At 34.1% G+C, this 26,997-nt stretch overlaps 1 protein-coding gene across 1 annotated transcript; it reads right to left on the reverse strand.

Annotated features, from left to right (window-relative positions):
* Positions 1-1,384: 1,384 nt before the first annotated feature.
* Positions 1,385-26,987, reverse strand: Cad88C (cadherin 88C). The gene is made up of 29 exons (XM_081980549.1): positions 26,789-26,987; positions 12,353-12,671; positions 8,990-9,141; positions 8,771-8,936; positions 8,581-8,718; positions 8,323-8,526; positions 7,890-8,272; positions 7,667-7,834; positions 7,381-7,607; positions 7,052-7,329; positions 6,701-6,896; positions 6,531-6,648; positions 6,377-6,476; positions 6,103-6,317; positions 5,740-6,007; positions 5,418-5,686; positions 5,095-5,233; positions 4,465-4,711; positions 4,268-4,415; positions 3,961-4,218; positions 3,674-3,862; positions 3,490-3,622; positions 3,281-3,438; positions 2,930-3,119; positions 2,502-2,874; positions 2,252-2,450; positions 2,005-2,200; positions 1,806-1,953; positions 1,385-1,748 (listed from the first exon to the last, which is right to left on the reverse strand). The coding sequence occupies exons 2-29, from the start codon at positions 12,618-12,620 to the stop codon at positions 1,580-1,582; spliced, it is 5,697 nt and encodes a 1,898-aa protein (XP_081836675.1). The 5' UTR covers positions 12,621-12,671; positions 26,789-26,987; the 3' UTR covers positions 1,385-1,579.
* Between the last annotated feature and the right edge of the window lie 10 nt (positions 26,988-26,997).

Below are 26,997 nucleotides of genomic sequence, written 5' to 3' on the forward strand. Positions count from 1 at the left end.
AATGTGATTTATAAAATTCCGTGTCAAAATTGTAACTGTTGCTACATTGGCCAAACAGGTCGGTATTTGCGAACACGGTTATTGGAACATCAAAGAAGTGTGCGACCTCAAAACCTCTTACAGTCAAAACAAAAGACCGCTTTGGCAGAACACTCAGAAACGCTCGCTCATACATTTGATTTTACAAACACAAAGATTATTGGAAAACAAAAAAATTTAAAAAAGAGATTGATACATGAAATGATTGCTATAAAAAAGGAGAGACATCATGTTAATAAAAAAGAAGATATTGAAGGTTTAAATTCTTGCTATTTTAATATATTCCTTAAACATAAAACAATGATTTCCAATCAATGTCGACATCCACCTTAATCTAAGTTTACAGCTATGAAGGAGTAAATAAACACATTCCATTGACATGCAAAAATCCGGCATGCTGAGATGATAAATAGGCAGTTAGACTCGAAGAAACATCGAAATAACCGAGTTAAATGGTGTTCAGAGCGTACAAGAAGTGAATCCCACTACACATTGCAAGCACGCTGATTACTGTAAAACAAAATAAATAGTACAGAATTGAATCTAGAACAAATAGTTCAATTTATAAATGTGTGCAATGATGGAGTTACATGTGTCCTACATTTTGAAGACCCTTACTAAGGCGTTTTAAACTACACGTAAGTTTTTGGTGTTGCCTGTCCCTGGTTTGTTCCTTTCTTTGTTTTTGTACTAAATCTACATGATTTAGGCTTGTCCTTTAATTATATTATAATTAAGTGTTTTTATTTATGTTTTATTATGTATATGTGTTATAACAATCATATAAATTGAGTCAGTTGATGTATTAAGCTAATTTTTGTGAGCTAAATTGTGATATGTATTCTACACCCTCACTGTAACCACTATGTAAACAGGAATAATAAAAATTTTAGAGTCCTGAGGATGACCACCAACAGTGGTCGAAACGTCGACTCGTGGTAGACAATAAACGTCTGCTTTTTTCTGGCCTAATCCAACCATTACCACTTAAGAAAAAATACCTTACAGAGGCTACTACCAACCAACTACACAATAACAATAGTGATAACACAATAAAATGAACACAAACTACACTTTCACTAGAACAATAAACATATAAACAACAATATATAATAGCAAACAAAAATTACTTTGGCAAGTAATCCCAAGTCTTGACTTTAAACCTTAAAAATTAATTTAATCATCGAAAAACTCAATTTCCACAATACAAACTGTCAACCACTATTTCGGCCATATTGGAATTTTTGGCATGTACCTTCTTGGCTTTCTTGTACAGAGGGCGGTGGATAAATCCATCCAGGCAAAATAAAGTTTTTTTTTTAGGTTAAATCGAAAACTAAAAAGCTAATTTTTAAAACACATTTTAATCAACACCGTATTTACAATCCTAAGCACAAAACATTTACAAAAATAAAACACAAGTCAATTTACAATGGCAACACTTACACTAAAAATAATATTGCACAACCGACCTCGCTCCACTTACACGATCACTCAAAGGAATCATTTTCTTTAACTTATCTCTAACTCTAATTAACACTCATAACTCTGTGGTTTCGAGTTTGCGAGGTTGAGGCACGGGCACTGGTAGGGTATGGTAGATATTAGGCTCTATATGGTGTCCGGTATTATTCACGTGCTCGATTGTTTCTGAAATTTCCTCGCTACAAATCACATTCTCGTCTAAAGAATCTCGGTCTGATGTGTTGCTATTGATTTTTGTTGTAATTATTTGAAAGTTAATTTAGACACACTTTAAAACTTACCTAAGGTCGTCCACCCCTTTGTACCACTCATTTTCGTAGGCTTTCAGCCAAATTGGGTTGCTACCTTCCATGCTGTGCTTGTTGGTGTTGGGTACTCGACCACTTAGCATGCTCAGGCCACGACCATCAATATCTGAATCTGCACGCACTAAAATGTCTCATTAGTTTTACCCTATTTTTAACTTTGCTCTGTTCTTACCATAAGCAGTAGCTGTAGCTGCTTTGAGTTTCCTTTGATAGGCTTGTCTTTGAGTGATGAACAGAGCAAGAATAAGGAGAAGAAGGAGGAATAAAAAAAGCGAAGTCGCTGTCAGCCAGAAAGTAGTGCCAGCTGCTTGCAATTTTGCTTCTAGCGCCAGACTCCCCCCAGGTTGGGTATCCAAGACGTTGAAATCCTAAAGAAATTGATATTGTATATTACAGTACTAATGAAGTAAAAATCAAACCTTAAACAGGTCATCCAGTTTCTCAGTGTTTTGATCCACAAGTCTCAAAACATCAGCAACTTCCAAAATTGAGTTGTCTCTTCTGTTTACTAAATGCAGGTATAAATCAGTTCTGGTCTTGTCCACTGTTCCGTCATGGTTAGCATGGATCCTAAACTCGTCAATATTTACTATAGCCCCGGTGACGTTCCCCAGCACCCTAAAAAATCACTTAAACTTGCATCCTCAACTCAAATTTAATTATCCTTACTCTCTAAACACCTCAATGCGATTTCTCAAATCTGGAGCGTGCTGCCTTAAAACAAATCGCACTCTCTGGTCTTCCCTCAACAAATAAATGAACACCCTAGCTGTGTCTCTAAGACCTCCTGTATCATTGGCCAGCACCATAAAATCAAAATAGCCTTTCATGCCTTGTTGTGGGTCAAAGTTGAGTTGAATCGCCCCTGTTTCTTTTTCAACCAAAAATGGTGTACGTTTCAAGTTGTCTAAACCTTCAGTTAAGGTCATTTGTACGTTTCCTACTATGTAGTAGAAAATAAGAGCGTTTTTGCCTGCGTCCGCATCTTCAGCTCTTATTGTCATAAATTTGGTTCCGAAAGCTGTTGCGGTGCTTACACCACCTGAAAAATGCCCCTTATAGACCGATTTTGTTGGTTTGCAATATTTGTTTCATACCAGTGAAAACTCGTCTAATAAAAATAGGAGGATTGTCGTTGACATCCAGAACCTTGACGATCACTTTGAGTTGGGTATCATCGTTTGAATCGAAAAAGTTTTGAGCTGGTGGAGGATAAGTGCAATCCTCTGTTGCTTTTACCAGAAGCAGATGAACGTCATTCTCCTCTCTATCCAGAGGTTTAGTAATCTGTAAATGATAACACCAATAAATTAAAAGCTTTCGTTCGAGAAATTTTTAACCCGGTTCAAAGAAAAACGTGCAAAAAATATCAGTGTTGTAGGTTACATAGGTATATTTATGCTCTTATTAACAAATTATAAAAAAATATTTGCTCACTGTTTACTTACTGAAAGAGTATGATCCAGAGGATGTAAACTAAACAGGCCATTTTCATTGCCACCAACTATAAAGTAACAAATAGGTGCTGGAGCAGTCTCATAAGACAGTTCATCTCGATCTATGGTGTTTGGAAGAGTTTTGGATTCCGCTCCTGGACTCTGATTTTCTACAATAAAGAGATAGGTTAGATTAGGTTTAGAAGGAAAAAACAACAAACCAGTAAACTCCACCACAAACTCGTCCAGCAGAAATTGAGGTTGATAACCATTGATGTCGGTAACGTACACTGTTAAGTCCAGGTCAGAACTTAAAGAGGTGGGTATGCCCATGTCGTAAGCTTCCACACGAATCTTCAAAGAGCGTTTTCACAAAAAAATGTGATTTAATTTGGAAATACGTACATCATAGATTTTTTGTTTTTTTCTGCTAAGAGGTAGTCGTAGCTCTAAGATTCCAGAAACAGGCTGGAGGTTGAAGGCTCTCCAATGTCCAGCTGGGTCGGCTTTTAATCGGTATCGAACCTCTCCATTAGGTCCGACGTCTTCGTCAGTGGCCACTATTTGTACTAAAGCACTGCCAACCGTTGCATTCTAAAAAGCAATTAGCGAACTAATGAAGAACGAACCTCCTCCATATAAATTGTTAATATTTTAAAGAAGTAATGGTTGAGCATCTCAGAAAATCTCACCTCTGGAATTCTCAAAGTAGAATTATGTGGTGGTGCCACAAAAACTGGAGCATGATCATTATAGTCGGCTACGCAAATATGCAGCGGTTCCTCCACTAAAAAACTCGGTTTTCCCAAATCTTGGGCCCGAACAATTAGAGTGTAGTTCCCGTGCCTCCCCCTCAAAGAGGTGGTGGTGCGCACCTGTGCAGTCCACTCGGAGTTTTGATACAAATCAAATAAGTTCTGGTGGTTTCCTTCTGCTATATCTATCAGCACCTGTGTAGAATGATGATTAGATTTTATAGAGTCCTAGAGTTCAAATTACCTGTCCATTGGGTGTTTTCGGGTCATCTCGATCTGCAACTCGAACTAAACTAATCGGCTGTCTAGGTTCGTGAAATTCGGTGATATTCACGCAAGTGGACTCAACAGTTAGTTCTGGTTTGTTATCATTCACATCCAGCAAAGTAACACTGTAAGTTTCAGTTAATTTGCTGACATATCGCAAAAGCAAAGACATACTTTAGATGTTTGAAAGCGTTTCTGCTCTCTCCGCTACTAAAACCGTGCTGGTAATTGTCCCAAGCCTCAATTATCAGCAAGTAGTTTTCACGTTCTTCCCTATCAAGTGGTTCAGCAACTCTGAGGACACCCGTGTCCGGTTCAATGCTAAATTTTCCTTGGGATGACAGCCTGTCTAGAATGAAAGTGATTTTTCCATATTCACCAGCGTCTTCGTCTGTGGCGTTTATTGTTGTGATCTTGCTGCCTGGAGAATTATGTAAAAATATATCAAGGTAAAATTGTGTTCAAAGTTGTAATAGAAACAGTTTTGCCATATTTTGCATTTCTTGGTTGTTGTGGTAAGCTGAACAGTTATTTTGCATTTATCCTACATTTTCCTACTTAAAGTCTTTTTGAGAATAATTATTGGTAAAACGTATTTTTTAGAAAATTTTGGATTGGTACAAAATGGAATTTTCCTAATACTTTCCTTTCAGCTTTCTTTTCATTTGAAAGAATAAAAAAAATGACAGGGACCTAAATCTGTACTATAAGAAAGAGAACTTATGTAAACTGGGCATAATCTGCATGCAAAAAAAGTGTGTAGCAAAATTGTTGGTAAAACAAAATTCTTAACTTTTTAAATACCTGCGGGTATGTTTTCTGGAATTATTAAGGCCGTAGGTTCATGGGCAAAAATTGGATTGTTGTCGTTTTCGTCAAGGATTTGGATGAAAACCTCCGCCAAGGTGGCGCGAGGTGGCATACCTGAATCAACAGCTTTCACCTGAAAGAAATAAAAATGGTTTATGGTATGGTCAGATAAAAATATCATAATTTGAAGCTCTCGACAAAGAATGCAAGTACTTATATCCTATGTGAATCACACAACAAATTTTTGAAAAAACCTCTCTAAACTACTCGCAACTGATATTATATCTACAAACTACAATATAAATCAAGTAACTTACAGTTAGGTTGATCCATTCATTAGCCTCCCTGTCCAGTTTACTAGCAACCAAAATTTCTCCACTAGCTTCGTCCAAATGGACCAAAGAACTGTAAGGTTGCCTTTTGTCCAGCAAATAAAACATTGTCCGATTAACGTCCAGATCTCCAGCCTTAACAGTACCGATAAGCAGTCCATTTTTGCTGTTTTCAGGTATGGAAAACTTATAAAACGCTTCGGTAAACCTAGGACTGTTGTCGTTGACATCATCAACCTTAATTTTTATAATGGCTGTAAAAAATTTTAGTTATTTTCCAAGCTAGAAGAATTCTTATTTTAAATACCAGTGTCCTTTTGCTCTCCAATTTCAGAATTTAAATCGCTGACGATCACGCCAAGGAGAAACTGTTCCACTTCCTCTCTATCAACGTTTCGGATCACACTTAATTCACCAGTGATTTTATTGATGGTGAAAAAGCTTAAACAGTCCAAATCTTTGACAGGAAGTCCTCGTTCGTTAATTGCTTGGCACATATCTTTAGAAAGGGCGTAAGTTAGGTCGGCACTTTCATCTAAGTCTTTTGCACGTAGTCTGGTCACTACAGTACCTACCTAAAAAAAACAAAAAGTAACGTTTTAATGGATTATTATTCCACATTTATTCTCTTTTCTGTCCCTAATTGTTAGGAAAACAGAGATAAACTTACTGGAGTGTTTTCCATCATTATCAAATCGTCCACATCTACAAACTCTGGATTTTTGTTGTTAATATCCAGAATGGATATTTCCACAGTTACCACTGCGTGGAGTTGATTTTCACCTTGACCACCATCCAGAGCTAATACCTTCAAAGGATAAAGGGTTTTTCTGGGTTGGGTCAAATCTGGATCCAGATTGGCTCCATAAGCTATTGAAATCACACCTGGAAGATTTAAAAAGTTATTAAAAAAGTTTATATGTAATTTGAAAATTGTGTTTTACCAGTTTCTGAATCTATAATAAATTTGTCCAGGGCACCTTGTTGAATTCGGTAAACTATTCGATTGTTGGGAGAGGAGCCATCATAGTCAAAAGCTTGCACCTACAATTGTCAAATTGTCACAAAAGCCAAAAATATCAAAAACGCTGAATCCACCTGCAGAACTGGAGTACCACCTTCGGTATCTTCAGGAACACTACTATTATAGAACAGGTACTCGAAAAACGGAGAATTGTCGTTGACATCTTCCACATAGATTAACAAAGGCACTTCACTACAAAAACTATATATTAATCAGGTTCTGGAACCTCCAGAATATACTGCACCTGTATAAACTTGGAGAACCCATATCACGTGCCCGAACAGTCAAATACAAAATCCTCACGTTCTCTTCTTCAGGACCTTCAATGTACTCAAAGTCAATCGAATGTCTGGGTTTGACCAAACCAGTTTTGGCTTCAATGGTAAAATTCTGATGCAGTTCTCCCATCAGAAAATATTCAATTTCGCTATTTTTGGTACCTGAGAAAATACCCAAAATAAATCGAACTGAATAAACTCTGAAGTAACTAATTTAATAATATTTTAAAAAGAAGTCAACTTATTGTTACTAAAAGAGAAGTATATTTTTTTGCTAAGTTTCAAGTTAGAATCGCCATAATAATCATTAATCTCACCATTCAAGTCAGCGTCTCTAGCCTCCACCCTCAAAACAGCCTGAAATTCTGGCTGATTCTCCAACAATCTGGCTTCGTATTTAGCCTGAACAAACACCGGATTATTGTCGTTAACGTCCTCCAAATTGATGGTTAACTGCACAGAATTTCGATTTCCATTCCCCAAATCGTCTCTGGCTTCCACCGTTAAAAAATGTCGTGATACTTGCTCCCTGTCCCATGATGGTCCACCAGGTGTTTTAACGGTAATAACCCCCGAAACTGGATGGATGTTTAGCCTGGAGATTTTCGACGTATTACATAGTGTTTTGGTGCAGGTAAAAACATACAAATTGGCAATACTTCCGGCGATGTTGGTGTATCTAACTCCCATAGTGCCGTAGGTACCCGAGTCATCGTCTAGGGCTTGCACCCAGGCTACGGTAGTTCCAGCGTCGCAGTTCTCTGGTACCCAAACGTCGTAGGAGCTCTTGGTGAATTCGGGATAGTTGTCGTTACGGTCTAGGATTCGAACTATAACTGGTACCTCACTAAATTTTGGATTAGTTTTCACTACCTAAAGTAGAGAAACTTATATTTTATCTTAAATCATATACTAGAAAATGTATTATTTACTTCTTTGGCTACTATTGTGAAGTTGATAACTTTGACCCTTTCATAATCCAAGAAAGTGCTGTTTTTCACCTTAATACTGAAAGTTGCTTCATTGGTTGCTCTGGTAGGTGTTAGCTCAAAAATGTCATGTCCATTTCGTACGTACATGTGAAACGTACCGTTTATTCCCTATACGAAAGTGTAATACTGTCAAGTTATTACTTTGGTTAATGTAAATACTTACTTGGTCATAGTCAAACACTTCAGGAATTGAGTTTCCAATAAAAGTGACCGGAGTGTTTTTAGGTGCATTTTCCGCAATTTCACACTCGTACATGTGACTTTTGAAAGATGGCGTTTCGTCATTCACATCGGTGATCATCACGGTAACTTCAGTGGTGGCGTGTGGGGGTGGTTTTTGGCGGCTTCCCACTTCAGTGGCGGTAATTTGCAAAACGTACGAACTGGATCCGAAAGATAAAGCTTCCCGATCCAATTCTAACGCCGTTACAACCTTTCCGGTGTCCTTTTCAATTTTAAACACGTCAGTCATCTGATCTATGTTGTTTGTGGTCAGAGAGTACCGAATTTTATTGTTGATTTCCCTGTCTCCATCGATGGCCACCACTAAAAGAGACCTTTTTAAATCTTATATCAAATGTGAGTTAAGTTAGTACCTTGCAGTACCACGGTTCCCACAGGACTGTTCTCAGCAATTCTAGCCACTGGTGTAACCCTAAGAAATTCCGGTGGTCGATCTTCAACATCCTGAACTCGTACTAAAATTACCGCAGTTCCAGTATTGACTCGTCCTTCTTTAGCTCTGTCCACTGCCAGAACTTTGATTTGATGGGCTGTTTGTCTTTCATAATCAAGATTACCTGCAATAAGCATTTTTTTAAAAAGAAACTATTTTATGAGTTTGTCTTTTGTACCTATTAGCTTTACTACAGCTTTTTCCCCTACAGTACTAACGCTAAAAAGGCTCTTGTCCACATCCGTAGCTGCATGGTACACCACTTGGCCGTATGGCCCTTCATCAGCATCTGTAGCCTCCAACTGGGCAATAATACCTAAATACCAATACCATTACGTCAGAACAATCAATGTAAAGGACTAAAGTACCAGGTGAAGCATCTTCGCGAAGTAAAATGGAACTTTGATGGCTTTTGAAAATGGGAACGTTATCGTTCACGTCTTCCACTAAAATCAGTAGACTCTGGGTGACGTAATTGCCTTGGCCTAAGTGACCATCAGTTAGAGTGAGAACCAAAGCATACTCGTCTTTTTCCTGTCAATAATGATTAGTATACAATGTAGGACCATGGATTGTAAGTCAGTTACCTCTCTGTCAAGCAACTTATTTAAATATACGTTGGCTTCATTGTTCGATGTGGTGTCCACGATGATGACATCACTATCCAAGGTGGATTTGACGCCGAAGGATAGTTTGTCACCGTCCGCATCGTAGCCTTTAAGTTTGTAAAGGAGAGTACCTAAAGGTATTAAAATGTTGAGGAAATTATTATGTCAACTTCTATACAGACACAAGGAATTTAAAAAATGTTTTGATGTCATAAATCTAAACTTAATATTTTAATTATTGAAAGTGCTGGGACAGTCACATAGGTTTAGGAGATTAGTAACACAATCAAAAAATGCTTTCAAAAATTAAAACTAAGATAAAAGTATTTAAAACAGTGAAATAGTCACGTGACTTCAAATAGCTTCTGAAGCTTGAGCTTAAACAGTATTTTTTTCATTTTTTTTTCACTTAATGTGAATGCTGCTGGATCATTTAAGCATCAAAATGATTTTGAAAAACTGTAATATTATAATTTCAGACTAAGTTTTATTTATTCACTTCAAGTAAAAAGCTTACTTAAGTTGCTGCTCTCCAACAAAATAATTCGATATTTACAACGATTAGACTCAATTTAATTAATAATTCAAAAGTCTAGACTTGTACTACTAACTACATAGTAAAAATCAATTACAAAATTAACTGTTAGTAAAAGTCCATGTTTTACTGGAGGTTTTTAACTCCATTTTATGCTATAAATTATTCAATTTACAGCGGATTTTATTAAATTTACAGTCAATGATAACCACCACTTTACGGATCTCAAAAACCGATGTTACTCAATAGCGACACCAAAACAATGATTCGGTGGATTTGTGAGTACTATTAAGTACTATTTTATGAGTACTATTTTTTCCAGACTGAATTAAATCTTTTTAACGCCAACCGAATTACTTAAGGAAGTATTGCCCAACTCAAGCGTAAGTAAAAATACAAAAAAAAACTGAGATAATTGTACTGATATCGTTCCTTTTGGCATTGTTATGTAAGCTCCACTGCCCGCATAACACCACTTTTTTCTCAATTTAACTGTTTGTCAGTATTAACGAGAAGAGTTATAAATTATTTATAAAATTGCACATAAATTTAAAATATTTTAAGGCGATAGTCACGACAGGATTCGCGATTGTTGGTATTATTAATATAATGGAAAAAACTATGTTTTCACTTTCAGTGAATCTTGCAAAAGGCACCGGTATAGGCCGAAAAAACTCAGCCTAGTTAAGTCCGTAGTAAATTGCGGTATTCATTTCTAGGACACAAACGGTAATGTCCAGTGAACCGCTTCGAGCACTCATCATGACGGTTTATTAAAATTTAGGCAATTAATTACAAAGCATACAGTATGTCCAAAAAGTATATTATTAATTTATGTACCACTTCATGGAGCCACCTGGAGCCATAAAGGGAGCAGAAGCCATATTTCCTTAATTAGATAGGAGATTCAGGAAGGAAGGAACATTAAGCTAGCTAGTATGTTAAAATTGTTTTAGGCAAGGTCCTAGCAGAATTTTGAGTAGCAGATTGGACAAATTCATAAATTTTAAGGAAATAATGCTCTTTTGGTAGAAGAACTAACCGTTTTCAGGGTATTCGTTTCTAGCCGTTTTTGAACAATAAAATTGAATTTTTATACAAACTTAAATCTTGACTTTAATACCCTGTGCTTCTAAGTTTTTGGAATAGTTCATGTAGCAAGTTAAGTTTTGTTAGTTGTTTAGCAAGTTAAGTTTTTTTAAAGTTTTTTACCATTGTTTTTTGATGTAGGATACGGGCTGTTAAAATTGTGACATTGGAATTTGGGACACCCTGTAGAAAATTAAAAGCTGTTAGACTATTCATTTGTAGGAGGGAGTAAAACTTATGGTTTTTTGCTTTAGTACTTTTGTATTGTTTCCTTGAAAGTATGATATTACTGTATAAGCTACTGAAATACAGTAGCTAGTTACAGCTACAAGCTACATTATTATTTTATTATTCAAGCTACAATTTGGACAGCTACTTTCTGAAAAAAGTAGTTAAGCTACAAAGTAACTAAAGCCACCAGTTGGTTTAATCTAGTTACTTTTTAAATTACTTGATACAAATTATAGTATAATACAGGGTGACCCAGGGGTGCGTAATTCCATATTTTCTAGTCCATATTTTGCTAGTCATTCTATCGACTTACTGTATGTATAACCAAATTTCTAATCAACAAGTATACTATTTGAAATATGAAAAAAACTTAAGCAAACTATGTAGCTAAAGCTACTTAAATATTCAATATTACTTCAGTAACTTAAGTTACTTCAAATGTAGCTATATGCAAACCAATGCTACAATGCAGAAAGCTATAGCTACAGCTACTTATTTGAAAAAGTAACTAGATTACAACTACCAACTATCCAAATTGTATAGCTAGCTACTGCCTGGCTCTGCTGGTCATTAAATCAACATATTTCCTTATGAGTTCTGAAATCTCAGAAACACGTCTTGTTTCGAAAACTGTATTAAACTCTAATTCTTGCAATATCAAATTTTGTCAGTTTTAACGTTAGTGACAGTTGTCACGTGATACTAGAACACTATTTAGTTAGACAGTCACGTGACTACTGTCAAAATAACTGTCATAAATCTCAGAAACACGTCTGGTTTCGAAAACTGTATTTAACTGTAATTCTTGCAAAATCTAGTCAAATTTTGTCAGTTTTGACTTTAGTGACAGTTGTCATGTGATTATAGAACACTATTTAGCTAGACGGTCACGTGACTACTGTCAAAATAACTGTCATAAATCTCAGAAACACGTCTTGTTTCGAAAACTGTATTAAACTCTAATTCTTGCAATATCTAGTGAAATTTTGACAGTTTGGACGTTAGTGGCAGTTGTCACGTTATTCTAGAACACTATTTAGCTAGACGGTCACGTGACTACTGTCAAAATAACTGTCATAAATCTCAGAAACACGTCTTGTTTCGAAAACTGTATTAAAGTGTAATTCTTGCAAAATGTAGTCAAATTTTGACAGTTTTGACTTTAGTGACAGTTGTCATGTGATTATAGAACACTATTTAGCTAGACGGTCACGTGACTACTGTCAAAATAACTGTCATAAATCTCAGAAACACGTCTTGTTTCGAAAACTGTATTAAACTCTAATTCTTGCAATGTCTAGTGAAATTTTGACAGTTTTGACGTTAGTGGCAGTTGTCACGTTATTCTAGAACACTATTTAACTAGCTAAATGGAATATGTACGGAATAATGTACGGAATCAACTGGTCACTGTTATAAACTGTGCATTTTCTAAACTTTTAGGTAATCCACAAAATAAATGAATTTATTGAGTATAATCAACTTACCAACTGGTGTGTCCTCTCCTTCTTTCAGTCTTAGAACAATCTCGGTCTGACCATCGATCAAGAACCGCGGAGGTCGGTTGCCCGCTACACTACTAAAGACACTAACGAAAAACACCATTAAAAGCATACACTGAACACTACAGTTAAAAGTTCCCGACACTAATTTAAATTTGACTTTAACGAAAAATCCATTAAATGTTCTTTGAGTGTTTTTCTGGTGGTTGTGGACATAGTCGCTTCGTTGTGGCTCTAATTCGTTGCTCTGCATTTTGTTGAGTGCGAAAATGATTACATTACTTCATCAATCAGTTGTCATGGCCTGAAACAAAATTTCAGTGAGTAATCCGTGCTTGGCAGTGTAAAAAAGCGAAAGTCGTACAAAGAAGCAATAATACCCAAGTTAGAGCTAACGAGGGGCCCAATTAAAACTCGGGCGCCATCTTCACCGCTATTCTTAATGACATACAAAACTAACGATATTTACATTTTTTTCCATTTCCATGGTCAGTATTCGTTACAGATCTGGTCAATGTCCGCGCCAAAACGGTTCCGGTAGCCGCTTTTATAACGGATGGTTCCGCGAAATAATGTCATAATGGTACTCAACGACGTCAAATTGACCAATAAGAAAAATCACCGGTAATTAAGCCCGGTGTGTTGACTGGTCAATCATTTCTCACCTCAATAAGCATGTAGTTCCGTTGTGGTTTTGTCTTTAAGGTAATATTGAAACTTGAAACTACGTAAGGAAGCACGATGGGATCTCAAAGTGGTTTTCATATTCAATATGTTATTTAATGAGAGAAATAATAATAGTAGTTTTCCTATTCAGTGTGCAAAGTTATGTTTTCCCACACGCGAAAGCAGTTAGACGAACGACGCGAAGCGGAGTACGGATAAGCTTCAAGTGCGGGAAAACTACTTTGCACACGTGTTAGGAACAATATTTTTTCTACGAATGAAATATCTATACATTTTGTTTTTAATTTTTATTGATATTAAAAACAACAACTTATAACTATTTATTGTTATTAACAACATTAATGTTAAATGTACAGTTGGTCGCGTTTTTTAAATTGATCGCAGATTGAGCAACTGAAGGTAAAATACTGGTACTTGGAACTGCTTCACTTTCTTTAGGATTGAAGGTCAGAATTTTGTTACTTAATCCTTTTTTATAACTTGTGGATTCATCAATGTATTCTTCAGCTACCGTAGTCGATTTCCAACCCCCCAAGCGTTTTATGTCAGTGATTCCTTCTCCAGAATCGGCCAGGAACGTTGCCGATGATCGACGATAACTGTGCCCTGTGTAGAGTTCTGGATTTGGCAACTTCAAAAAAATAGCTATTTCAGAAGGCATTTTTCCAAAACTGTTTACTCCAACACTTTGCGAAAAACAGTTACCCTTTCTGTAAACTAGGAAAAAACGATTGTTTGAATTTTTTGGACGTAGGCCGGTGTATCTTCTGTACAGTTGCAGGTAGGTTCCGTTATGAACTTCTTCTGATATTATAAAGTTTCTTGCTGTATGATTTTTGGAATCCCTAATTTTAACAATTATGAGGTTTCCTTTGTCTTCAATATCTGTAGTGGTTAAATTGGCTAGCTCTTCCCTTCGACATGCACCAGCAAGTCCGAATATAGTGGCAACTTTAATTAACAGGTAAATTTCATCTGGTGCGGAGTTCATAAAACTGAATATTTCTTCTTTTGTAAAAATTTTCGCCTTTTTAGGTTTAAAACCAACATTCTGCTTTTTCAGAAATGCAGTGAGCTTATAAAATTCACCGATATCGATGTCTCTTTTTATTTTTATTACATTTTTGAGCATTGAATACTTTGACCACATTGTGTTAGGTTTGAATTCTTTACTTAAAGTAACGAAATACGCTAAAAGTACCTCTTCCTTTAAGGTTTTTATCCCCTTTTGTTCGCACCATTGGGTAAACAACTCGTACTGTTTCTCGTATTTTTCTCGCGATTTGAGAGGCAGCAATTGCAAACTAGCCATGTTGGCGGCTTTTAGAACATCTTCCGGAAGTTCATCTTCAGTGATATCCATTATTAAAATAGTTTTTTTAACTTAAATAAGTAAGAATAAACACTGTTGTAGACTTTAAATTGCATATAAATGCGTTGTTTGACAATGAGCATAGATTGACAATGAGCTTTGGTTTCTAAGGAAACAAGCCTCATTTTCAAAGACAGAGACAAGGTGGTTTATTTACCTAAACTGTACGGAAGAATAATGTGAAAAAAGTCGTGTTTTTTATATGAAACCCCTGAATATTATTACATTTTTGAATTCTACGCAAAATTCTAAGCAGATTTTATGTATAATAGTCTATATAAAACCACTGTTGCAAGGTATAATCAGCATTTTAAAAAGTGTGCGGGAAAAAATTTTTCCCGCATAGTGTGCGGGAAAGTGCCACTTTGCACATACTTTTACGTATGCAAAGTAGCTTATTTGCAAACATTCGTAGAAAAAATTTCTTACTGGATAAATAATAGCTTTTTCGGTTGGAAAACTCGGGTTGCACTGGAACTTTAGTACAATTCCAGTTTCTGGTAATCTGGTTTTCGCCTGTATTTAGAACAGCCGAACTTCCAATTGAAAAACAGAAACAAAGAAGTTTATTTTTATTTTATTTTTCTGGATGATTATGTAGACCAGTTTTTCTGCTTCGTGGTCTTCAGGAACAAGTGTCTTGCTTACTATACTTTAGTTCACTCGATACCTTCCAGCAGTCTTCATTTTGAAGACATTTTCAGTGTATTTTCAGAATTACTATTTAATAAACCAAACTTTAACACAGACACAAATAAAATCTAAATCTGGGACAAATCATTTGATCATTGACATCTTCCGGACAACCTTGCTTACCTACATTATGTACTGAGCAGTGAGCTACAATCCTGCATAGACTTTTACCGGAAGTGTAGTGATAATAATTTTGATCTAAACCGGCATGAATCTCATCAATTGCGGCTAACAGAATTATCTCGCTTTCTTTAATAGGCATGTTCATGTCTGATTTTTATTGCGGAAGCTGGCTGAGAAACTTAATCTAAATAGTTTCACTTTCCACGTTGGCTTAGTATAAATTAGCCACATTACACACGTTGCTTGGACCAAGCACAACAAAAAAATCAAATTATTTGTTGCGAATTGGAAGGCATATTTACAGTAAAATAATAATTACCAAATTACTGATCTTCCGTCAAAAAAACGCCAAATTACCAAGACCACGACCTCTTAAATGGCGTTGTTGTAGCCTGCAACTGTTTTATGGCAATTAAATTTCTTGCTGAATACCCAATCAAAGTACTCAACACTATTGAGCAATAAATATGGATTGAAGTGATCATGAGATTTTATCAAATTCTTTTGTTCTGTGTTTTCAATGTCAAAAATAAAATATGTTTCCTCTGGTGTTCATATGTAATTTTGCAAAAGTTTAACATTGAATATAATTAATTGTTTTACACATACATACATAACTCCGTTATTAGAGAAGCCACAAGAAAGAGTAAATAATGAAAATTGTATACCCAATCAAAGTACTCAACACTATTGAGCAATAAATATGGATTGAAGTGATCATGAGATTTTATCAAATTCTTTTGTTCTGTGTTTTCAATGTCAAAAATAAAATATGTTTCCTCTGGTGTTCATATGTAATTTTGCAAAAGTTTAACATTGAATATAATTAATTGTTTTACACATACATACATAACTCCGTTATTAGAGAAGCCACAAGAAAGAGTAAATAATGAAAATTGTAGCAAATTTCATTCTCTACATATTTTGTCCTTTAGGGGCCTTCTTAATACGTACGTGGAACTTTAACTTGTTTTCAAATTGCGCTGTCAATTTGGCAGCTTGTAATTCAGTTATTTTGGCAGTTCCTAATGCCTAATTTTGGCCACTGTGTAGCTCTTAAAATCTCCTTTAAATTCTCTATTAATGTATAGATGCAAAATGTGACAAATCAGGGAGTTAAATTTGCACTGTCAAATTTGACAACTTGTAACTCGCTTATTTTGACAATTACTAAATTTTAGTTTTGTCCACTGTGTAGCTCTTGAAATCTTAATGAAATTCTCTATTAATGTATACTCGCGAAATGTGTCAAATTAGGGAGTTATTGGACGTAGAATCCTAATTTTGTGTTGTAATTCTGTGTTTTTACATTGCACAGTCAATTTTGACAGCTTGTAACGCGATTATTTTTGACAATATCTAAAGTCTAGTATTATCTACTGTGTAGTCTTTGAAGTCCTTTTAAAATTCTCTTTTTATGTAGACAGGCAAAATATGACAAATTAGAGAGTTATTGCACGTAAAACTTGTTTAAATTGCACTGTCAATTTGGACAATTACTAAAGTCTAGTTTTTATCCCTGTTTAAGGCTTGAAATTCTCTTAAAATTTTCTATTATTGTATAGGAAAAAAATGTAACAAATTGGGGAATTGTTGCACTGTCAATTTTGAAAGGTTATAACTCGGTTATTTTGACTGTTAAAGAAGTCTATTTTTGACCATCGTGTAATCTTTGAAATCTTCTTGAAATTTTCGATTAATTTATACGAGCAAAATGTGTTAAATTCGTGAGTTATTGCACGTAAAACCATAATTTGTTCTTACATTGCACTGCCAACTTTGACAGCTTATAACTCGATTATTTTGACAATTACTAAAGTCTAGTTTTAACCACTGTGTAGCCCTTAAAGCCCTCTTAAAATTTTCTGTTATTGCACGTAGAACCTTGTTTAGTTTTCAAATTGCACTGCCAATTTTGGCATCTTGTAATTCAGTTATTTTGACCGATACAATGGTCTAATTTTGACCATTGTGTAGTTTTTTAGGTTCTCTTTAATTTTCCTATTAGAGTTTTACAGGAAAAGTTTACAATCAAGGAGATATTGCATGGAGAACTTTGACTTGATGACCAGTTGGTAATGTCAACTTTGACAGCAAGTAACTCGGGTGTTTTGAAACTTAAAAAGGTGTAGTTATTTGATTTCTCAATTAAGAATACACTTTTAATCATCTTTGCAAACAGCTGCTTTTATTTTAGTAATTTTACTATACATTTTCGTTCAATTTAATGAAAATTGATACTCGTAGGAAAAATGTTGTACCTAACACAAGCGGAAAGCGTCTTTACCACCATTTAACTGCTTACAACTGCAGTCTCGTGCGGAAAATTACCATTTTCCGTACTTGCTAGGTAAATAACTATTTCCTTCATTCCCTGTTTATTGGTCTTACTTCATTTCTCCAATTTCTTTTCCATCGTTTGGTCAAGGATACACCAATTCCGACTAGTGCGGTGAAATTATGAGTCTTTCACCTTCTTTAGGTTAGAACATGTCTAGAATACGTCTTATCTTGAAAGTTAAGTTAATGTTACATGTAATTTAAAATAAACTAAAATTAATTTATTTTTTCATAACACTAATAATACTAAAATATACGTGTATTCAATTGCTTCAGAAATATTAATATTAAATATTATATTAATTTTATTAATTATTTATTAATTTTATATTATTATTATAACAGCACGACGTTGCCGCTTTACTTTTTAGTTTTTTTTTTTTAGATCATCTTTTTAGCCACATTTATTTAATTATTTTAATCTAAAACTACTTTCTATACAGTGTGTCCAGGATAAGGAGGGGAATCTTGAAAACGGTTAGAGATACAGATTTGGTTAAATGAAAGTGGCATAATCATGGTCTTGATAAATTGACATGTAGAGATTTTTGAGATATTTTAAAAAAGTACATTTTGTAATTTTACGTTTTAATTTTTGGTGACCTTAATATTGGACCTAAATCAAAACTAATTACACCTCCTCACAGCTTTTAAAGGTCTTAAAAGTGGTATTATCAGTTTTGTTTTTGCGGAACTATCATCAACCTCATTTGTGTAAATTAAATGCGGTCCTTATTTTTTATTTCTGAAAGCCGAATTCAATGCATGACACCGTTTGATTAATTTTCGTTACTTTATCTAACCTTTCGCCAAAATATACAGATAATCCATAGAGGAAACATAAACGCATTTTTCTAACTTTTATGCAAAATTTACAGTTTTTGAGTACAAAATTGACCATTATATTAATGTATTTAATAGAAATTAAATAATTAAGTAACTGGCAATTTGGGACTTCATCAAAAAAAATCCTGTGCTTTATTTAGCCGTAAACCAAAACTTTAAACGTGCAAATACAGTCACTAAAAGCAATTTGTAAAATTTAAAATCATCATGATTAACTTCTATATGCGCTGATATTAATTACACGACTAGCACACTTTGTATCTTAAGAAGAACGTATGTATGTATTAATGATCACTCTAACTGAACTGTTATTATGCAGCTGCAGAAGAAAGACCATCTAAGTTGACTTAACAGTAAATACAAAAACTAATTCAATCTATTCATTGAACATTTGGCAAGCTTACGCTAACCAGAAAGAATTAATCATAATTCTGATAATATTCATCGGATATTATTTGCTAGCTTGGAAAGTTTAATCTGTTTAACGATGAAAAATGGTTCTGCCCCATTACCTCCCTAGTGAAACTGTAAACAGATTAGACAGAAGAGAAAAGACGGCGACATATGTTCGAAACGCAAAGAATCGTGATTACTCCACATTCTACACCTATTATTTAGCTATCTGCTTTGCATACTTAGCCAGAGGCCAATTAGATTTGTTCCACTTTTATTGTAAATCCAGTTTAACTCGAATATCATTTAAAAACCATGGATTTTTGCTTAAACGTATGGAACAATACACCGTTGAGCAATTTTGAGGATTAAGCAAATAAATCATTACTTATTACGAAACATTATGGTCTGATGCCATAAATCTGATTACCTGTAAACGTTAAACAAATCGTATTAATTAGTTCCTGTGGTCAACAAGAAGAATAGTGACAATAAACACGACAAATGGTAATCGATCAATTGGTGGTTCTACTGTAAAGTGGATAACTAATTGGCGGGAAGTGTCTAGTCGCACAAGTTGTTAAGATCCAACAAGATTTTCAACAAATAGAGCCTATTTCATCATATTATCACCTGTTAAACGCAATGCCCGTCTAGAAAAAAAGAATTTATACGAACAATAGGTGAATTCCTTTCAGTTTTATATAATTTGGTTTCAATGTGGTGGCCCAATTCTCACTACTTACGCAGAAACGTAAGTGAATCCCAACCAATATTCGCTTTCCTACAATTTATTAACCGGCCATAACAAAACGCATTATATTGTTATTTTTCACATGACTGGTTTTCAATCTATTATTTTTTAATTTTCAATGCTACGCCAAGTTGATTACTGCACTTTCCTTATTTTCATATTAGTGAACCGATGGATACAAATTTTTGGGACAACATTTCTTAAAATAAGCACTGTTACTAGTCTGTGATTGGTCAAGAAAAAGCAGCAAGTTGAAAACTGCTTTTTTTTGACCAATCACAAACTATCATACAGGAGGAATTAGAAATTAGGAGGAACGATCGAATTGTATTGATCGATTGAAGTAGTTAATCGATTATCGTAAGTAAAACTGAAGCAATTGCACAGATTATTATCATTAACTTAAAAAGCACAAAAACCACATACAAACATTTGCTTCACTCTGTATATATTTTCGCACTTCCATTCACTTTTGTTCTAACAGAAATATTTAAATCGTTGGGTGGTTTTCCCATATTCTAATTGACAGTTGATCATCTTTATGCCTGTAAGGGTATCCACATCATTTCTCTCGAAATCCAAGAAAAATGACATTTGACGGATATTTTGAATGGTAGAAAAGCAGTCGTCAATTTTTATTAAAAAGGTTATTGAAATTTTACTGCAAACGACTGAGTCAGATAATCCATAAAGCATTTTACAAAAATTATTTATATTGGTTTTACAATGTTAATTTCATTGTTTAAAAAAGTAATGTTTTGTTGCGAATGAATAAAATCTCCAAATTTGCCTCAAAAAGTACAAATTCTAGAAGTAATTGCTTCATTTTCATGTTGGTTGCTAATTGATACAAACTTTGACTTACTTAAAATGACACAAAAACCTACAAACTAAAAAAAAATTGACGTAACTTGAAAATTTCAATCATTAGTTGCAAATACACCACTTTTTTATGGTTAAAGGTACTTCCGTACCAAAAGGCATTTACAAGTTTACGACAACGTTAAATCTAACCGATGATTGGCCTCGTTCCCGCTAATTTACTTAGTATACGGAGAAATCGCTGCAATTTGACATAAATATGACTATTATAAATTGACCAGAGCCCGCATTAAGACATCAATCCAGGCCAAAAAAATTACAAGTAACGTTTTGTTTATTTCTTCCATTTTACCGACGGAAAAAGTAACCGTAACGGCGGCGCACATGCTTCTAATTTCCTTTTTTTAGATTGCAAATCAACATGATTATAAGTTTATCTGACATGATTTATTGATTGAGATTAGATGCAGTTGATTTCTATGCGAGAGAAAAGTAAACTAATAAAATTGAAACAATGCACTAAGAAATTAAAGAAACTAGTTCAGTTAGGCGCAGTGGACTAATTAAATTAAGAATGTTATTAGTTTGAATTACCTCAATTTTTTTAATTATTGATAAGTGTTTAGCTTGTAGGGAATTCGGTTATCACTAGTAATTACTACTGTCGAATTAATTAAATTTTAATAAAAGTGTCTTTGTGTCTGTTGGAGCAAAGTTTGAAATTTGTCACTTTATTCTAATTTGCTATGATTTACACTTTTTAAAATGCTTTTTGTAATAAAGAAAGTTGGTTTCAATAATGTGAAGAAATTTCAAACTAACACACAAATAACAAAAAACGTTTTTTTCGATCTTATATTTTCAATTTACAATTATTAAGATTGCTTGTTGCCAAGTTGCTATTTCTAAGAATAAATCCTTTAAGGTATTTTCAATTTTTCTTTCTTAAACCTTCTTGACATCTTCACTGATAAACTCGATAATAATAAACGGATTTCAAAAAGACAAGACTCTTTCTACGAAGAGCGGTTTCAAATATAGTTACAACATTTTAGAGAGGGTGAGAGATCAATATGAATACAATACTTACAAGTTACTCAAGCAAATCCTTAAAATTAACCTTTCAAGCATCATCAAGACGGATAAAATTTAAAAAAGTTTCTGTTGTGATGACATCTTTACGAAGGCGTAGAAGGGCCACAAACATTTTATTTCTTAAATTCTGACTTTGAACTCGGAATTTACTTAAATTCTTACTTTAAAGTCGGAATTTTGTAAAATTTTGACTTTGAACTCGGAATTTAGTTAAATTCCGACTTCAAACTCAGAATTTAGTTAAATTTCAACTTTGAACTCGAAATGTACTTAAATTCCGACTTCGAACTCGTAAATTAACTAAATTCCGACTTCGAACTCGGAATTTAGTTGCAATGTTGTCAAACTGACAAATTCTACTATTTTAGATCTACTAATTAAGATCAAAGAGTGTTTGTAATGTTGCCAAACTGACTAATTCTACAATTTTGGTTTGAAGAGTGTTTCCAATCTGTCCAAACTGACAAGTTCAACTAATTTCTTTGAAGTGTGTTTGCTTGCAATGTTGCCAAATTAACAAACTCTCCTAATTTAGATTGAAGACTGTTTGAAATGTTGCCTAACTGACCAAATTTGGTAATTTGGTTCAAAAGTATCCTTGCAATGTTATCAAATTAACAAATTCTACAATTTTGGTTCGAAGAGTGTTTGTAATGTAACCAAACTGACAAGTCCGACTAATTTATTTGAAGTGTGTTAGCAATGTTGCCAAAGTTAACAAATTTTACTAATTTGCTTCGAAGAATGTTTGCAATGTTGCCAAACTGAAAAATGTTGTCTAATTTGGTTTGAAGAGCTTTTGCAATGTGACAATGTAAATTCTGAGTTCGAAGTCGGAATTTAACTAAATTCCGAGTTCAAAGTCTGAATTTAACTAAATTCCGAGTTCAAAGTCAGAATTTAACTAAATTCAGAGTTTGAAGTCGGAATTTACCTAAATTCTTTCGGAATTTAACTAATTTCCGAGTTCAAAGTCGGAATTTAGTTAATTTCCGAGTTTGAAGTCGGAATTTAGTTAATTTCCGAGTTTGAAGTCAAAATTTAACTTATTTCCGAGTTCAAAGTCGGAATTTAGTTAATTTCCGAGTTTGAAGTCGAAATTTAAAAAAAAATAACGTCTGTGGCCTTGCTACGCCTTCGTACATCTTCATCATCAGCAATAGTTAATTTCACCTCAATATGAAGGAGAATTACGTATCTGGATTTGCCAATTCCTTCTTCTTCAGAGGATACGAAAGTTCAGAAAATTGATTATAGTAACTATCTAAAAATTGATTATAATAACTTTCTGCATCAATTGGGGAGAGATTGCACTGATTGGACACTATTAAGTAACATAGAACAACTCCAGAACAACTACAAGTAACATCATGTTTAGAAGAAAACGTGATTGAAGTAAGAATTAAAAAAGATATAGAACGAGAGAATTTAGATCGTAAAAAATATTAGAAACAGAAAAATCCAAAAAAAATAAAGAGACAAGAGAAAAATAGGAAAGCAAATAGTAACAGCAAAAGGAAAGTTGGACGAAGTAGAGTAGAAGACAAAATAAACGGAAGAATAAAAGAGAGCTTCAATCATTCATTCTCAGAAGAGGTCTGAAAGATAGACAATCTGATGTTAAAACAATCATATTCGGCTTGTTAAATGTTCTCATCAGGTACTAGCTTCAAGAGAGCTTCAGAGTGCAACTGGAAGTACTTCAGACATGTTCAACAGGTAAATCCGGGATGTAACTACAGCAAATCACCCTTCGCACACACAATCACCCTATTTCCTAAATTTCGGAAAAAAAACGATGACTTCATTTCCTGCACAGGTAAACACGATATTTCCGCTCTGCCGCAGTTTTAATAGTATCACCCCCATCTTTTGCCATTGACCTTATGTGCAGTCACCGGTTCATTGTCATGGTGTGTTGGGTGAGTTAAATCAATACCGGCTCACACTACCATAACACCATTTCTTCACTCAGAATTTCTATTTTTTAAGCAACAAATTATTTAGTAAATTGTAAGTAGATTGGTCCAAAAACTGTACTTTTACAACATAAAAGCAAATTGACTGAGACTCTAATATCCGATTTAGAAAACGCGTATCGAATCAAACGAAATCTGAATATTAACCATTTCAATTGATTAAACGTTTTAGTGTGGAAAGGTTTTATCTCCGGTCTTGATGTATCATTTCAGTTTTTAATCATTGCGGTGGATATAAATGAGGTGTTAATATTGCGTCCTGTGGAAAAAAAATCTGAAAGAGCGGCGTGCTTCGCTTTTCTTATTGGACATGCCGTTTCCTGTTTCAATTGAATTATTTATTATTTTCTTTTTAGTCGTCTCGATTGAAGTAGTAATTGATTATGTTCTTTAATAGGCAAAAGAGGCGTAACAATTGCATAAAAAGGCATTAATAACTGTCATTAGAATATGTTTGCATGGAATACTTTCTCTGTCGAAACTATAAAGCTTGTAACTTGGATATCTCAGAAAATCAAAAATATACTTTTTTAACTTCTTCTGGTTAATAAAGCGGAAAATTAATGTTTTGAATCTCATAACAATAATTAATAAATGCCAAAATTAGTCAAGGAAATTTCTGTAATATTTCTAAAAAGTTTTGTTAAATTTTCCATACCATTACAGGGTGTCCCAATGAATTTATTGGCAAACTTTTGATAAATCTTCTTAATAAATATAGACACGTTTCGCTACGACTGAATGAAAAATGGCTGGTTTCATAAGTAAAATGTTGCGAAAATGGAATAATCCTAGTATTTTGTTATCATCTTCTAATTTGTTATTCAACTTTTTTCTTTATTTTTTAATAAAATGGTGTAAAACAGTGGGGGAGAAAAAGAATTTCAATCAAATGTCTGTGTAGTGTAAATGCCAGGCAGAACAACATTCTATAATTTGAAATAAAATAGCCTGTCAATTTTTGCATATTTAGATTTCTAGTAAAATGTTGCATATGGATCAATTTTTATAGTTTTGAAATAAATGGCGGCGTTGCCAATTTAATTAAAAAAAAATTCAAACTTTCATTTCAAAAATTAGGAAAAAATGATTATTTTTAGTTGTCATGTCTAGAGTCCGGATTTCTAGAAATTTTGCTTTTTGTAAATAATTAAAGCAACCAACCTTTGACATCTAATGTGAAGAATTTACGCAAAATCACGTTATTTGACAGATTTTTTGCTTTTTTCTTCTTTTTGTGCTTATTTGCTGCTATTTTTGTATGGCTTTATTTTTATAAAGGTTAATTTACAATTGCATATAGCAATATTGAGATATTGCAGGCTTCTGAGAGACCAAAACATACCAATTATCTGTTTGCAAAATGGGTAGCAATTTACAAATTTAAACTGACCAAATAATTTCCAAATGATCCGAAGTAGTCTAAAAAAATATAAAAACATTCCAAAACACTATAGAAGCGCCAAAATGCTTTGCAAAAACTTACAAAACAGCTTAGAAGCTTCCAAAAACTTTTCAACTTATCTATAGAAGGTCTCAAAAGATTTCAAGACAGACAGAGCAATTTAGCAGCTTCAAAAGTGTCTATATAACCGTCTACAAGGTTTCAAATTACTTAAAAGCACTCCAGAGCCTTCAATGCTCTTTAAGCTTTTCAAACACTTTCCAAATGCTCGTAAAGTAGTCTGAAAAGGTTTTAAAACACTACAAAAACTCTAAAATGCTTCTCAAACAGTCAAAAAGCCATCCAAAACAATCTAGAAGCTTCCGAAAGTTTCTATAGAACCGTCTACAAGGTTTAAAATGTTTTAAAAGCAGTCCAGAACCTTCAATGCTCTTTAAACTGTTCAAACACTTTCCAAATGCTCGTAAAGTAGTCTGAAAAGGTTTTAAAACACTACAAAAACTCCAAAATGCTTCTCAAACAGTCAAAAAGCCATCCAAAACAATCTAGAAGCTTTCAAAAGTGTCTATAGAACCGTCTACAAGGTTTAAAATGTCTTAAAAGCAGTCCAGCACCTTCAATGCTCTTTAAACTGTTCAAACACTTTCCAAATGCTCCTAAAGTAGTCTGAAAAGGTTTTAAAACACTACAGATACTCCAAAGTGCTTCTCAAACAGCCGAAAGCCATCCAAAACAATCTAGAAGCTTTCAAAAGTGTCTATAGAACCGCCCACAAGGTTTAAAATGTCTTAAAAGCAGTCCAGCACCTTCAATGCTCTTTAAACTATTCAAACACTTTCCAAATGCTCCTAAAGTAGTCTGAAAAGGTTTTAAAACACTACAGAAACTCCAAAATGCTTCTCAAACCGTCAAAAGCCATCCAAAACAATCTAGAAGCTTTCAAAAGTGTCTATAGAACCGTCTACAAGGTTTAAAATGTCTTAAAAGCAGTCCAGCACCTTCAATGCTCTTTAAACTGTTCAAACACTTTCCAAATGCTCCTAAAGTACTCTGAAAAGGTTTTAAAACCCTACAGATACTCCAAAATGCTTCTCAAAAAGGCCAAAGCCATCCAAAACAATCTAGAAGCTTTCAAAAGTGTCTATAGAACCGCCCACAAGGTTTAAAATGTCTTAAAAGCAGTCCAGCACCTTCAATGCTCTTTAAACTATTCAAACACTTTCCAAATGCTCCTAAAGTAGTCTGAAAAGGTTTTAAAACACTACAGAAACTCCAAAATGCTTCTCAAACCGTCAAAAGCCATCCAAAACAATCTAGAAGCTTCGAAAAGCTTTTAGAGCACTCTAAAGGCTTCCACATAATCTTCAACTAGTCTAAAAGCTTTCAAAAAAATTCAATGCAGTCTAAAAGCTTCCAAAAAGTTCTAGAACCGTCTAAGAATTTTCAAATGCCTCTAAAGCATTCCAGAACCTTCATATGGTCTTTAAACTGTCCAAAAAACCTTACAAATACTTCTCAAGCAGTTTAAAAACACTACGGGGACTCCAAAATGCTTCCCAAGCCTTCCAAAACGGTCTAAAAGTTTCCAAATGCTCTTCAAGTAGTCTAGATGCTCCCAAAAGATATTAAAACAAAGTCTGAAAGCTTCCAAAAAATTCCAGAAAATTCAATATTATCTTTAAACTGTCCAAAAACCTTCCAAATATTTTTTAAGTAGTCCAAAAAAGTTTTGAAAGTTTTCAAAACAGTCTAAAATCTTCCGTATACTTTTTTAAAGATTTTTATACTTTTTTGAGGAAAATAATTTGGTTTTTTAAGCACTTTCTTTCACGATTTTAGTGCCTTTTAATCCGGACTCTAGCCATGTTGTTTTTGGTAAATGGTAGGATTTAGAAAAAAAGCAAAAACTTACCACTGATTTTCCGGACTTCCAAAATAAAAACTAACATCCAAACTGACACTGTGTTCACATCGAAATTTTCGCGTGCACCATGAAAAGCCCGCCGAAGAGGTTGACGGACAGCGGATCCGTCGACTGCAGCTTTTGAATGATCCGCACAACGATCGCGAGTTTGTTAATCACTCAAGTGTGGCTTGTTCCTGTATAGTTACTGAAGAACA

This window comes from Ips typographus, linkage group LG1, assembly GCF_016097725.1.
Source record: "Ips typographus isolate SLU linkage group LG1, UJ_Ityp_2.0, whole genome shotgun sequence".
NCBI lineage: Eukaryota > Metazoa > Arthropoda > Insecta > Coleoptera > Curculionidae > Ips > Ips typographus.